The 15,694-nt window shown below is 44.7% G+C and overlaps 1 protein-coding gene across 7 annotated transcripts in view; it reads left to right on the top strand.

Annotated features, from left to right (window-relative positions):
• Window positions 1-774: 774 nt before the first annotated feature.
• Window positions 775-15,694, top strand: part of MDM4 (MDM4 regulator of p53) — a 36,157-nt gene continuing 21,237 nt past the window's right edge. For 4 of the 7 annotated variants that reach the window (XM_058430566.1, XM_032136274.2, XM_058430568.1 and 1 more), the window contains exons 1-3: window positions 775-984; window positions 12,699-12,811; window positions 13,574-13,648. In XM_058430566.1, coding sequence (XP_058286549.1) covers window positions 12,734-12,811; window positions 13,574-13,648 — 153 coding nt within the window. In that variant the 5' untranslated portion in view covers window positions 775-984; window positions 12,699-12,733. Of the gene's footprint in view, window positions 985-2,815; window positions 2,896-12,698; window positions 12,812-13,573; window positions 13,649-15,694 lie in introns of all 7 variants that reach the window. The other 3 variants (XM_032136276.2, XM_032136275.2, XM_032136273.2) reach the window with 3 other exon arrangements.

Raw genomic sequence — 15,694 nt, 5'->3', positions numbered from 1 at the left:
TCGTTTATATGCAGGTTAAAAATTCCCTTGAGCCTTCAACTATTTTTTTTCTTTTTTCTTTTTTTTTTTTGAGGAGTTTCACTCTTGTTGCCCAGGCTGGAATGGCGCTATCTCGGCTCACTGCAACCTCCGCCTCCCAGGTTCAAACGATTCTCCTCGGTAGCTGAGATTACAGGCATGCGCCACCACACCCGACTAATTTTGTATTTTTAGTAGAAACAGGGTTTCACCATATTGGTCAGGCTGGTCTCGAACTCCTGACCTCAGGTGATCCGCCTGCCTTAGGCCTCCCAAAGTGCTGAGATTACAGGCGTGAGCCACAGCGGCTGGTGCCTTCAACTATTTCTTATTTGACATGGCTTCAAGCTTCCTTACCACCCTAGTGCCGCCATCGCTCCGTTTCCCCTCCCTGCCATCCTTGGGGAGTAAGGGTGAGTACTGGGGAATGGCAGAGGAAGCGTAGTTTTTCCGAAGAGCTGAAGGCAGACTGTGATTATGACCTTAGCTCTTCCCCTTCTGTTTTCTCATCTCCTAATACACGTCTGCAAATATCACAAGACCCTGCAAGTCCCTCACATATTATCTCTTTAAATCCGACGACTTTCAACCGTTCGGGCCCCACGACTCTCTCCCCGGACTAGGATCTACTCTATGGTAGTGAGCTCAGCCTTTCTAGCTCTCTAGTCCTCCCATTGCTCCATCTATGGTTTCCGGAGGCCTCACCGGAAGCCCTCGTGTGAGGCCGTGTGGAAGGCCGGAAGTTGCGGCTTCATTACTCGCCATTTCAAAATGCTGCCGAGGCCCTAGGATCTGTGACTGCCACCCCTCCCCCACCCGGGCTCGGCGGGGGAGCGACTCATGGAGCTGCCGTAAGGTGTGGCTCTTGGCCTTCGTCGGCGGAGTGCCGGGAGCGGGAGCTGGAGAGTGAGGAGCAGGCAGCCGTACCGCCAATTGTGCGGGTAGCGGGCGGGAGGAGCTTGAGAGGTGGGTCGGGCGGCGTGAGGAAGGCCGCGCCAGGCGGAAGAAGGGCTCGGGGGGAGGGGAAGAGTTGTGGGATGAGGGCTCGCGGAAGATAAAAGTGGAGGTGGGGTGACGTGATGTAACTTTGGCCAACAGGTGACAAACCTAAAGTCGACGTAGTTGGATTGAGTTTAAGTGGACACAACATTTGAGGACTCTTGAGGCAATTTAGAGAAAAGAGGTGGGAGAGAGGGAGGCGGAGAGAATGACATTGACGTGTCTTCAGTTTTTAAGTTAGTTTTTAGGGCTGCAGACAGTCTACCTTAGAGGCACTTGAGTGCTTGTTCGAAAATGCTTATTTTGGCTTGGCGCGGTGGCTCACGCCTGTAATCCTAGCACTTTGGGAGGCCGAGGTGGGTGGATCTACCTGAGGTCAGGAGTTCGAGACCAACCTGGCCAACCTGGTGAAACCCCGTCTCTATTACAAATACAAAAATATTAGATGTGTGTGGTGGCGCATGCCTGTCATCCCAGCTACTCGGGAGGCTGAGGCAGGAGAATCACTTGAACCGTGGGCGGGGGTTGCAGTGAGTCGAGATCGCACCACTGCACTCCAGCTTGGGCTACAGAGGGAGATTCCGTCTCAAAAAAAAAAAGAAAGAAAGAAAATGTTCGTTTTGGGGCCACACTGAAACCTACAGACAGTATCGAGATGGGGCTCAGAGAAATACATTTTAATGAGCACACCTTCCAGTGATTTTTGTATACCTTAAAGCTTGAAAACCACAGGTTTTTTTTGTTGTGTTTTTGTTTTGTTTTGTTTTGTTTGTTTTTGTTTTTTTGAGTGGAGTTTCGCTCTTTTTGCCCAGGCTGGAGTGCAGTGGCGCGATCTTGGCTTACTGCAACTTCTGCCTCACGGGTTCAAGTGATTCTTCTGCCTCAGCCTCCCGGGTCCCTGGGATTACAGGTGTGCACCACCACGCCTGGCTAATTTTGTGTTTTATTAGAGATGGGGTTTCACCAGGTTGGCCAGGCTGTTCTCGAACTCCAGACCTCAGGTGATCCACCCACCTCGGCCTCCGAAAGTGTTGGGATTACAGGCGTGAGCCACCGTGCCTGGCCGAAAACCACAGTTTAAAAGCGACACCCGGAGAAAATGCTGCAGCTCTGTGGTGTTGGCACGTGGAACTATTATCTGTCAAAGATACTTGAAACCTCTTGGTGTTAAGTATTACTATATCTCAGTTTAGATTTAGTCTTCTCTCTCCTCATACTTTTTTTTTTTTCAAATAGATGGGATTTCGGCCAGGCCCAGTGGCTCACACCTTTAATCCCAGCACTTTGGGAGGCCAAGGGGGCAGGATTGCTTGAGTCTAGGAGTTCGACACCAGCCTAGGCAACAAACTGAGCCCCATCTCTGCAAAAAATAAAAAAATCAGTGTCATAGAGCGAGCTTCTAGTCCCAGCTACCCAAGAGACTGAGGTGGGAGGATCGCTTGATCTCAGGAGGTAAAGGCTGCAGCAAGCCGGGATGGAGCTACTGCCCTCTAGCTCAGGCGACAGCGCTAGAGCCCGTCTCAAAAAAAGAGATGAGGTCTCACTGTGTGCTCAGGCTAGAGTGCAGTGGCTATTCACAGGTGTGATCATCACACACTACAGCCTGAAACTCCTGGACTCTAGGGATTCTCCTGCCTCAGCCCTCCAGAATAGCTGCGACTACAGGCACAGGCCACCGGCCGCAGTTGGTTTTTCTATAACAACTGTAGAATAACGATTCTATAACAATCGTTAATCTTTAATTAAAGATTTAATTTTCCCTTTAATCTTCCCACTTTAATCTTCCCTGCCACCCCAGGTCCTGTAGAACACCTGCATTCTGGATTTGACTGATTAACTGCTTGCTCTCCGTTTTCCCTAGTAACTTGCAGTTAGTAGGTAGGTCTGGATTTGGATTATTTATCTTTTGGTCAGGAATACTTAACAGGTGGTGTGCTGGTTTCTTGTTGCTTCATAATCAAGTAGTATATGGTGTGTGAATGACCCTCTTTTAGTGATAAGGTTGGGGATGGTGGAATGGTCAGCCTACTCCACGTGTTTTCTTTCCACCCCAATCTTTCACTCAGTTGGCTTTAGCATCCCCTACCCCTGCCACTGGAGTAAAGTGATATGATCTTGGCACACTGCAACCTCTGCCTTCTGGGTTCAAGTGATTCTTCTGCCTCAGCCACGCAAGTAGCTGGATTACAGGCGTTGTGCTACCACGCCCAGCTAATTTTTGTATTTTCAGTAGAGAGGGGTTTTCACTATGTTGGCCAGGCTGGTCTTGAATTCCTGGCCTCAATCTGCCTGCCTTGGCCTCCCAAAGTGCTAGGATTACAGGTGTGAGCCACTGCTCCCGGCCTGGAATCTCTTGATGACTGTTGAAGAGGTGACATTTAACCTGAGACTTGAAGGTTTAGGATGAATCAGTTTTGTACAGAACTCACAGTGCTCCAAATGAAGGAACAATTTGTGCAAAGGTCCTGTTTGAGAAACTAAAAGATCAGGGTGACTGAGGCTCAAGATATGACTAAACAGTGCAAGATAAGACTGAAAATGTGCTGAGGGGATAGACCATGTGTTTATCTTTACAGCAGTAGCAAGCTGTTGAGCAGGGCCTGACACTACAGGATTTTTTTTTCTTTTTAAAATGCTTTTGGCAGGCTGGGCTAAGGTGGGCGGCTCATGTGGTCGGGAGTTCGAGACCAGCCTGACCAACGTAGAGAAACCCCGTCTCTACTAAAAATATAAAGTTAGCTGGGTGTGATGGCGCATGCATGTAATCCCAGCTACTCGGGAGGCTGAGGCAGGAGAATTGTTTGAACCCAGGAGGCGGATCGCGCCATTGCACTCCAACCTGGGCAACGAGAGCGAAACTCCGTCTCAAAAAAATATGTATATAAAAAAGAAAAATACAGTGGTTGAAATAAAGAACATTGGCCCGGCATGGTGGCCCATGCCTGTAATCCCAGCACTTTGGGAGGCTGAGAAGGATTGCTTTAGCTCAGAATTTAAGACTAGCCTGGGGAACATAAAAAAAACTAGCTGGATTAGGTGGTACATGCCTTTAGTCCCAGCTACTCCAGAGGTTAAGGTGGGAGGCTTGCTTGAGCCGGGGAGGTTGAGGTTGCAGTAAGCCGTGATCACAGCACTGCAGTCCAGCCTGGGCGACAGAGTGAGACCCTGTCTCAAAACATCTGTATTCATTGTGTTGTTTATTCCATCTGTAATGTAATGGAATCACAGATGGAATAAATAACAGAATGGATGCAATTGAGAATGAATTAGAATTTTAGAAGGAGAAAATCTAGAAAAATGAAAGAGAAAAATATAAACGAAAAGTTAAGAGATAAGAAAGAACTACCATTTTAGGCCTGGCGCGGTGGCTCACACCTGTAATCCCAGCACTTTGGGAGGCCGAGGCGGGCAGATCACCAGGGCAGGAGATCGAGACCATCCTGGCTAACACGGTGAAACCCCGTCTCTACTAAAAATACAAAAAATTAGCCGGCCGAGGTGGCGGGCACCTGTAGTCCCAGCTACGCGGGAGGCTGAGGCAGAAGAATGGCATGAACCCCGGGGGTCGGAGCCTGCGGTGAGCCGAGATCGCGCCACTGCACTCCAGCCTGGGCGACAGAGCGAGACTCCGTCTCAAAAAAAAAAAAAAAAAAGATTAGGTACAGAGGTACTGACATCTGAGTAATATAAGTCTTCGAGAAAAATAAAGAGGAAGTGTTTGAAGAAATAACGGCGTAACTCCTTTATAATAAAAAGATGAAATATCTCAGATTCAAAGGTCTCTTACAGTGCTAAGGATGAGAGATAAGGAAACTCACTCTTGGACACATTATAGTCAAATTTAAGAATATCAAAGCAAAATAAAATTTGTAGGGGCCTCAGAAAAGATCACATACAAAGGAGCAAAACTGAATTGACTTCAGAGTTTTCAACAGCATCACTGAATGCAAGAAGCAAGTGTTTTCACAGTATTAAAAGGCAAACTAAAATTCTATAGTCAACCACATAAATTTAAATAGGAGGGAATGATAAAAATATTCTTAGGTATATGAGGTCTTGGAACTTTGTACACAAAAGACCTGCACTGAGAACAGTGCCGGATGAAGTAGTGAGAAACTCAAACCTGAGAACCGTTACAATAGATACATGAAGTAAAGATTATCTGATTCCTTGGTCTTGTTTATTGTTTTAAAGGCTAAGGCAAAAAAAAAAAAAAAAAAGAAAAGACAAAAAACATATCTAAGAGTTTAAAGTCCATATTATATTATGCTAAAGTTCTTTTTTTCTTTTGAGATGGAGTCTTGCTCTGTCACCCAGGCTGGAGTGCAGTGGCATGAACTCGGCTCACTGCACCCTCCACCTCACAGGTTCAAGCAATTCTCTTGCCTCAGTCTCCCGAGTAGCTGAGATTACAGGCGCGCGCCACCATGCTCAGCTAATTTTTTGTATTTTTTTAGTAGAGATGGGGTTTCACCACGCTGACCAGGCTGGTCTTGAACTCCTGATCTTGAGATCTGCCCACCTTGGCCTCCCAAAGTGTTGGGATTACAGGCGTGAGCCACCATGCCCAGCCTTTTCTTTCTTTCTTTTTTTTTTTTTTTTGGACAGGGTCTTGTCTGTCACCTAGGCTGGAGTGCAGTGACGTAATCATGACTCACTGCGGCCTCAGCTCCCCAGGCTCAAGTGATCCTCCCATCTCAGCCTCCTGAGTAGCTGGGACCACAGGTGTGCTCCACCATGCGGGGCTAATTTTTATATTTTTTGTAGAGGTGAAGTTTGGCCATGTTGCCCAGGCTGGTCTTGAACTCCTGGACTCAAGCGATCCGCCTGCCTCAGCCTCCCAAAGTGCTGGGATTACAAGCATGAGCCACCACACCCAGTCTAAAATTCTTATTAGCAGGGAGACATACAGGTTTTTAAAAAGGTAGTGACATATCAAAAAGAAACATAGAATAAGACAAAATGTTAAATTATAAGATGATGGAAACAGATCCATATATATCAATTACACTAAGTGAACTAAACTTACCAGTTAAAGGTAAAAATTGACAAATCAGATTAAAAAGAACCCCAAAGTCTAGCTACCTCTTACAGGCCATACCTCTCAATACTGCCACATTGGGAATATTCAAACCATAGAAGGGAGTAAGAGATTGCTTAAGCCATGTACAGGAACGTTAATATAAGACTGAGCATCCTAAATTTGAAAATCTAAAGTCCTCCAAAATCTGAAACTTCATTTGAACTCTGACATGATGTTCAAAGGAAATGTTCATTGGAGCATTTTGGATTTTGGGTTTTGGACTTTTGCATTAGAGATGCTCAGCTAGTAAGTATAATGCAAATATTTCAAAATCTGAAAAAATCCAGAACGAGAAACACTTCTGGTCCCAAACATTTCCAATAGGGGTACTCAGCCTGTAGCACTGTTCATAACAGTAAAAGCCTAAAAACAACTCAAATGTATATCACATACAAGGATATCATACAAAAGTCAAAATAAATGAAAACTGAACGAAAGTGCGCTACAAGGATGAACCTTGAAAACTTGCTAAGTGAAATAAGCCAGATGTAAAAAGGACAAATATTGTATAATTTTACCTATGTGAGGTACCTAGAATAGGCAAATTCATAGAGACAGAAAGTAGAATGGTGGTTACCAGGTGCTAGAGAGGAAGCTAATGGGGGAACTAGTTAATGAGTACAGAGTTTCAGTTTGGGATGATGAGGAAGTTCTGGAGATGGATTGTGGTGATGGTTGTGTAACATTAGGAATATACTTAGTGTCACTGAATTGAACACTTACAAATGGATAGAATGAGTTGGGTACAGTGGTTCACGCCTGTATTCCCCGGGCTTTGGGCTTTGGGAGGCCAAGGCGGGAGATTGTTTGAGGCCAGTAGTTCGAGACCAGCCTGAGCAATATAGTGAGACCCTGTCTCCACACACAAAACAAAACAAAAACTAGCTGAAGTGAGCTGGTGCCCACCTGTAGTCCTAGCCACTTGGGATGCTGAGGCAGGAGTTGAGGAGTTGAGCCTAGGAGTTCGAGGTTACAGTGAGCCTGGGCAACAGAATGAGACCCTATCATTTAAAAAAAAAAAAAGATTAAAATGGTAAATTTTAGTATGTATACCACGATAACAGAAATCTATAAAAAATGAATTTTGACATGACAGTAGGAATTAATCTAAGTGGAACAAAATTTCCCAAATTACATTTAACATCCTGTTTTTGTTTTTTTTTTAAATAATTAAGAGCAACTAAACTAAAAATACTTTTTAGGAATCCATTTTGATGCAGTAAAATGTATAAAAAGGAAAGCAAGAGAAATGAAAACAATAGGATTCAGGATGATTATTGCAGGAAGGCAGCAAAATGGAATGGGGGATATTATGGTTAAATATAGGTTATCATCAGAGTCTTAGTTTGTGGATGATTATTGCGTTAAAAATAATCCAGGCCAGGTGTGGTGGCTCATGCCTGTAATCCCAACACTTTCGTTGAGAGAATCACTTGGGGCCAAGAGTTTGAGACTAGCCTGGGCAACATAGCAAAATCCTGTCTCTACAAAAAATAAAAAAATTAGCCAGGAATGGTGGCGCATGCCTGTAGTCTCAGATAATCAGGAGACTGAGGTGGGAGGATTACTTGAGCTCAGGAGGTCGAGGTGGCAATGAGCTATGTTTGTGCCACTGTACTCCAGCCTGGGTGACAGAACAATACCCTATCTCAAAAAAATTATGAAAATAAAAAGGTAAAAATAAGTAAAATGGGCCATGTGTGGATGAATAATCAGCGTATGTCTTGAATGAAAGAATTACGATTAATTCTGTGTACTTGAGGTCTAATGGGAAAAAATGCTGCTAAATGGGGATGTTAGTGCTTGTCTGAGTTTGAAATCTTGACTCCAACAATTCACTCATTGGGTGATCTTGGACAAATAACTTCTGTTTCTCTTTCCTGATCTGTAAAATAAGGATAATATCTACATAATAGGGCTGTTTTGGTATTAAATGCATTTATATGTATGCCTGGTATATAGTAGGCTTGATGAGTCCTTACCATTTGTTTCAATTATCTAATGCTATGGAATAAACCACCCCAAAACTTAGTGAGTTGAAACAGTCATTTTATTTATTTTTCATTCAGTGGGATGATAGGCTGAGTTGGATAGTTCTGGTGGTTTTGTGGTTTGTCATGCAGCTGTAAGTCAGGTGCAGCTGAGGCTGGAACGTGTGTGGTGCTTTGTTTTGTTTTCTTTTTTTTTTAAGGACACCTCGAGACCGTTGAGTAAGTGCTTTGTTGTAGTCAGGTGGCAACTGGGGCTGGAAGATGTGTGGTGCTTTGGAGGGTATGGCTAAGAGTCTGGGCTCAGCTGGGCAGCTGCATCTCCCTCTCCTTGTAGCCTTTTTGTATAGTCTCCAGTAGAGTAGCCAGATTTCAGGCACCTCCAAAAGTACAAAACATGAGCCTGCCAGGCCTGGAATTGTCACATTATCACCTGCTGCATTCTATTTATTAAGTCATAGGGCCAGTTAGGGAGCGTGGTTCATTGGGAGCCATTTGTGGAAACGGTCTGCACGTTGTAATTAATGTTTGTGTCTGCCATGTTGCTCTACCATGTATGTAGTTGTCAGATTTAGACACTGGAAATGTATGAATAAACAGTTACAAATTCCTGTCCACTTGTAGCTTATGTTTTACATAATAAATAATTAAAATAGGTAGTGTTTTGGTTGGTAAAAAGGTTGGCAGGGAAAAATAAAGCAGGGAAGGAGATAGGGAATACAAGCGGTTGGGAGTTTTAGTTTTAAAAACGGGTGTTCATATGAGGCCTTGTTGACAAACTGTCATTTGAGCAGAGACAAAAATAAGGATAAGAATTAGAGGGTGGGCTGGGAGTGGTGGCCCATGCCTGTAATCCCAGGGATTACAGCACTTTGGGAGGCTGAAGCAGGAGGATCACTTGAGCCCAGGAATTTGAGACCAGCCTGGGCAACATAGCAAGACCCTGTCTCTACAAAAAATAAATTAGCTGGGCATGGTGGCATGCACCTGTAGTCCCAACTACTTGGGAGGCTAAGGTGGGAGGACTGCTTGAGCCCAGGAGGTTGAAAGGCTGCAGTGAGCTGTGATTGTGCCACTGCACTCCAGCCTGAGTGACAGAGTGAGACCCCATCTCACACACACACAGAAAAAGCGAATGAGGAGGTAGGTGATGAGATCAATAGCCACCCATTGAAAGCCAGGTTTTAAATTTTTTTTTTTTTTTGAAACAGAATCTTGCTCTGTCACCAGGCTGCAGTGCAGTGGCACGATCTCGGCTCACTGCAACCTCCGCCTCCCAAGTTCAGGCGATTCTCCTGTCTCAGCCTCCCGAGTAGCTGGGACTACAGGCATGTGCCACCACACCTGACTAATTTTTGTATTTTTAGTAGAGACGGTTTCACCATTTTGGCCGGGATAGTCTTGATCTCTTGACCTCATGATCCGCCTGCCTTAGCTGGGGAGTACAATCCCAAAGTGCTGGGATTACAGGCGTGAGCCACCATGCCTGGCTCACTTCTGAATTTTAAATTGTGCTTGTTTCCTGTTTGACTTATTTATAGCAAAGTAAGGTAATGGGAGAGGGAGGAATTTATACTTGGTTACAGCTATAAGCCTTTTCAGAAGCATGAGGGATCTTGTTATCTTCAGCCAGTGTATTTATTGATTGTCTTTTTTTTTTTTTTGGAGACGGAGTTTCACTCTTGTCACCCAGGCTGGAGTGCAATGGCATGATCTCAGCTCACTGCAACCTCTGCCTCCCAGGTTCAAGCAATTCTCCTGCCTCAGCCTCCTGAGTAGCTGGGATTACAGGCATGTGCCACCATGCCCGGCTAATTTTTGTAGCTTTAGTAGAGACGGGGTTTCACCATGTTGGCCAGGCTGGTGTTGAACTCCTGACCTCAGGTGATCCACTTTCCTCAGCCTCCCAAAGTGCTGGGATTACAGGCATGAGCCAGCATGCCTGGCTGATAGTCTTAAAAAAATTTTTTTTTGGCTAGGCGTGGTGGCTCACGCCTGTAATCCCAGCACTTTGGGAGGCCGAGGTGGGCGGATCACGAGGTCAGGAGATCGAGACCATCCTGGTTAACATGGTGAAACCCTGTTTCTACTAAATATACAAAAAATTAGCTGGGCGTGGTGGCGGGCGCCTGTAGTCCCAGCTGCTCAGGAGGCTGAGGCAAGAGAATGGCGTGAACCCAGGAGGCGGAGCTTGCAGTGAGCCGAGATTGCGCCACTGCACTCCAGCCAGGGCAACAGAGTGAGACTCCATCTAAAAAAATTTTTTTTTTTTTTTTTTTTTTTTTTTTTGAGACAGGGTATCGCTTTGTCACCCAGGATGGAGTGCAGTGGCACAGTCTTGGCTCACTGCAACCTCCACCTTGCCAGTTCAAGCGACTCATGCCTCAGCTTCCTTAGTAGTTGGGACTGCAGGTTCGTGCCATGCCCAGCTAGTCATTGTATTTTTAGTAGAGACAGGGTTTTGCCCTGTTGCCCAGTCTGGCCTCTGTTAGAAATAAATTTTCGAAGCTGCAAATGAATATCACTCAAACATAAATTTAATTTTCTCAGCAAGGCAATTTTACTTCTATGGAAGGGTGCATCTCACGGATGGAGCAATGATGAGAGCACACCTGAACAAGGGAGGGGAAGGGGTTCTTATCCCTGACGCAGGTAGCCCCTACTGCTGTGTCGTTCCCCTATTGGCTAGGGTTGGACCGCACAGTCTAAGCTAATACTGATGGGCTATTTTAAAGAGAGCAGGGGTAGGAGCTGGAGTGGCTGGGTGAGTAGTATGGCAGGAAGGACGGTTACAGAACAGGTGACTCAGGGTGACTCAGGTCAAGGGAGGTGACCAGGAGTGACTCAGGACGGAGTAGGTGATAGAAGCTAGGAGGGGGTTGTTTACTGAGACTAGGGGCGAGGAGACGAAGAGAACGAGGAAGTTAAACTTTTAAAGTTTTAAATGAAGAACAAAGAACAGGGGGACTGAACATACTGATACGTGGGTTTTTTGGAGAGCATCTCAGAACTCGTACTTAACAATTTACAGGCTAAAACCTTTGAAGAGGAATTTATTATATCCTGCATCTCAAACTACTGACCTCAGGTGATCTGCCTGTCTTGGTCTCCCAAAGTGTTAGGATTATAGGCGTGAGCCACTGCACCTGGCCTATTGATTGTCTTTCTAGGCGCCATTTACCCTTTTCCTGATGTGGCTTGTTAGTCATCAGTTTTATTTTTTTATTTTTTATTTTTATTTTTTGAGATGGAGTCTCATTCTATCGCCCAGGCTGGAGTGCAGTGGCGCGATCTCGACTCACTGCAAATTCCACCTCCCGGCTTCATGCCATTCTCCTGCCTCAGCCTCCCGAGTAGCTGGGACTACAGGCGCCTGCCACCACGCCCAGCTAATTTTTTATATTTTTAGTAGAGACGGGGTTTCACCGTGTTAGCCAGGATGGTCTGGATCTCCTGACCTTGTGATCCGCCCGCCTCGGCCTCCCAAAGTGCTGGGATTACAGGTGTGAGCCACTGTGCCCAGCCTAGTCATCAGTTTTAATAATTGACTGTTGACTTTTGTTAGAAAAAGCCATAAATGAAGGTTAACTTAAACAAGTTTATTTAAAAATCTATTTTCCGGCCGGGCATGGTGGCTCACGCCTGTAATCCCAGCACTTTGGGAGGCTGAGGTGGGCGGATCACGAGTTCAGGAGTTCGAGACCAGTCTGACCAACAGGGTGAAACCCCGTCTCTACTAAAAATACAATAATGAGCTGGGCGTGGTGGCGCATGCCTGTAATCCCAACTACTCAGGAGGCTGAGCCAGGAGAATCGCTTGAACCCAGGAAGCAGAGGTTGCAGTGAGCCGAGATCATGCCATTGCGCTTCAGCCTGGGGGACAGCGAGACTGTGTCTCAAAATAAATAAATAAATAAATAAATAATCTATCTTCCTTCTCTGTAGCTTTTGTTTTTTTAAGGATAAAAGGTAGGTGAAAGATTTTCATTGAACTTTACTCTGTATTTCAGTTCATGCAACATCTTTTCTTTGATGATATATGTCCATCTTGGTTTAACCCGTTTTGTAGGTTTGTAATCGCTATGTTTTTTTTCAGGGTTGGTACATTTACAAACTGTTTTAACTGGTACTTAAAATGTTGACTCTTAGTTTTCTGTGGTCCTTTGTCAGGACATGTTCCAACATGTTGTAGAGGTTTTCCTAGAAGTCCTCTTGGAATCGTAAAACCTGTGACTTAACCTTGGTAAATCTCCAGTCCTGCATCTAGAGAGTGCTCTACCTGATAACCATTGGGGAGATAATGATTTGACTTTCAGCTAAAACAGTTTACTGATTAACATCAGTTGGAGGTTGGAGCATGCCTGAAACTGTTTCTGTTTCAGGCTTCACCTGAGAGAAGCTTGGATGATTCTTACTCTTAATTAAATCAGAACTAGAAAGTAGTCAGAAGATATGCAGAACCTCAGCAAGGGTATACAGCATTTGTGTAGGGTGCTCCATTATATGTGTCATATGTGTCTTTTACTTCTGCTGGTTGCCTTTGTGTGAATGCTACATAGGGAATTCTCTACATTAGAATAGATTTTATAAATTTTTTTTTTTCTATTTAGTTTTACCAACAGACTGCTATTTCTTCACTGCCAAAATGACATCATTTTCCACCTCTGCCCAGTGTTCAACATCTGACAGTGCTTGCAGGATCTCTCCTGGACAAATCAATCAGGTAAATCATTTTGGGTATTTCTAGTTTTTTGTTGTTTTTTTTTTAATTTTTAAAAAGTTTAACTGTCTCGTGACTGTAATCCCAGCACTTTGAGAAGTCAAGGCAGGAAGCTTACTTGAAGCCAGGTGTTTGAGACCAGCCTTGGCAACATAGTGAGACCTGTGTCTCTACAAAACATTTCTAAAAGAAAAAATTAGCTAGGTGCAGTGGGGTATGCCTTTAGTTCTAGCTACTTGGGAGCCTGAGGTGGGATGATCACTTGAGCCCAGGAGTTCGAAGCTGCAGTGAATTATGATCACAACCAGTGCATCCCAGGCTGGGCAAGAGAGTGAGACCTTGTCTCTTTTTTAAAAAAAGTAGGGGAGGTGGGGGTTGTGCTGGATGAGGTGGGTCATGCCTATAATCCCAGCACTTTGGGAGGCAGAGGTAGGCAGGTCTCTTGAGCTCAGGGGTTTGAGACCAGCCAGGGAAACGTGGTGAAACCCCCTCTCTACAAAAAAATACAAAAATTACCCGGGTATGGTGGCATGCACCTGTAGTCCCAGCTACTCTGGAGGCTGAAGTGGGAGAATCAGTTGAGTCTGGGAGGTTGAGGCTGCAGTGACCTGTGATCATACCACTGCACTCCAGCCAAGGCGACAGAGCAAGACCTTGCCTCAAAAAACAAAAGCGGAGGGAGCTGTTTAAAGAGGTTCTCTTGTTCCATAGTTTCAGAAACCTACTTGAAATGTAAATAGCACATTTATTTTATGTTTACATCAGGTACGACCAAAACTGCCACTTTTGAAGATTTTGCATGCAGCAGGTGCGCAAGGTGAAATGTTCACTGTTAAAGAGGTAAGCCATCAAATAAAATTCTCTTTTTTTTTTTGAGACAAAGTCTCCCTCTTTTGCCCAGGCTGGAGTGCAGTGGTGGGATCTCAGGTCACTGCAAGCTCCGCGTCCCGGGTTCACGCCGTTCTCCTGCTTCAGCCTCCCGAGTAGGTGGGATTACAGGTGCCTGCTGCCATGCCCGGCTAATTTTTTGTATTTTTAGTAGAGATGGGGTTTCACCATGTTAGCCAGGATGGTCTCGGTCTCCTCACCTCGTGATCTGCCCATCTTGGCCTCCCAAAGTGCTGGGATTACAGGCATGAGCCACCGCGTCCAGCCAAATTCTCAGTTTTAAGAACAGTTGAGAAATAGAAGCCAGTGAATATGTAGTTTTGAAATCAGGCCTAAGAAAGAAGTTCTACTCCTGAGGTATCGGAGGGGCAACTTTTACTCTGTTTTAAAGACTGTTAAGTTGAACATCATATTTCCTTTCTTTTGAAGTGTGTTATAAGATAAACATAAGATGAACCATGAATTCATCGATCGTAGAGTTAAAATGCAGAGCAAGTAAAGATTAAAAAGACACTGGGCCTAGCACCATAGCTCACGCCTGTAATCCCAGTTTTTTGGGAGACTGAGGTGGATGGATTGCATGACCCAGGATTTTGAGACCAGCCTGGGCAACATGATGAAACCCTGTCTCTAAAAAAAAAAAAAAATACAAAAATTGGGCAGGCGTCGTGGTCTGCTCGTTTAGTCCCAGCAGCTACTTGGGAGGCTGAGGTGGGAGGATCACTTGAACCCAGAAGGTGAAGGTTGCAATGAGGTGCACTCCAGCTTGGTTGATAGAATGAGAGACCCTGTCTCAGAAAAAAAAGACACTGCTGATTTACAGGCTGTATTTTGAGGCAGGAATTAAATGCAGTAGTTTTTATTATAAATGTGTCAGATATGGTGGTTCATGCCTGTAATCCCAGCACTTTGCGAGGCTGAGGTGGGCGGATCACCTGAGGTCAAGAGTTCGAGACCAGCCTGACCAACATGGAGAAACCCTATCTCTACTAATAATACAAAACTAGCCGGGCATGGTTGTAATCCCAGCTACTCGGGAGGCTGAGGCAGGAGAATTGCTTGAATCCGGGAGGCGGAGGTTGCGGTGAGCCAAGATTGCACCATTGAACTCCATCCTGGGCAACGAGAACGAAACTCCGTCTCAAAAAAAAAAAAAAAAAAAGTGTCAAGACACTCAGTTCTGAGCACTGTGAGTTATTTTAAACACTTATGCATTTAAATAACTTACTTAGCTTCTGAAGTTTTTTAAAAAACAAATTGTATTCTTTAAGTGGAAAAGACTCAGTATTAAAATGTTAATCTATCGGAACTGCTTTCATTTGGTGGGGTAGATATCTAACTCTTCCTAAAGAGAAGAAACAAAATTATCAGGCTTTTTTTTTTTTTGAACTTAAAACCTTCACACCTATCAACACTGCCACACTCCAGAACCATTACACTTCTCAAGGAGACAAATCTGGAGACATTTCTGATTTTTTAGAATACCTATATTACTTTTACAATTTTAAAGTAAGCACATAGTTTTGGAGTATAAAATTTGACACATAAGACCTTTTTTTCCCCGAACTTATTAAAGTCTGGATTTTTTTTTTTTTTTTTTTTTTTAGTTTTATCCTTTTATTGAAGCTTGCAATCTCACTGAACTTTTGGCCCCAAATGAAAAAAATGCGAATTAAAAAAAGTATTGGCAAGGAGAGGTGACCACTGTCCCCTGGAGATCGAAGCTGAGCAGAGCGTGGCAGGCAAGTGAGGGATCCCAGCTGCGGAGGCAGTAGCCTGGCCAAAGATGCCCGGGGAGCAGATTTGTCTGAGCAGGGCCAGCCCCAGGCAGCTAGAAGTTAACACCCAAGGATTTATGGGTGTGGTGGAATCCAAGCCACTGGTCCCATGGGCAAGTCTCTCTCATGCTTGGTCAGATTCCACTTTGGAGAAAATGGGCTCATGTGACAGGATGGCCTGGTGAGGGAACACAGGTGCTAATGGTAACAGGCCAATGAA

The sequence above is a fragment of the Hylobates moloch genome, unplaced genomic scaffold (genome assembly GCF_009828535.3).
Source record: "Hylobates moloch isolate HMO894 unplaced genomic scaffold, HMol_V3 SCAFFOLD_18, whole genome shotgun sequence".
In the NCBI taxonomy this organism is placed as follows: domain Eukaryota; kingdom Metazoa; phylum Chordata; class Mammalia; order Primates; family Hylobatidae; genus Hylobates; species Hylobates moloch.
Note: the sequence above shows the minus strand (reverse complement) of the source record. Positions and strands in the feature narration are given on the sequence as shown.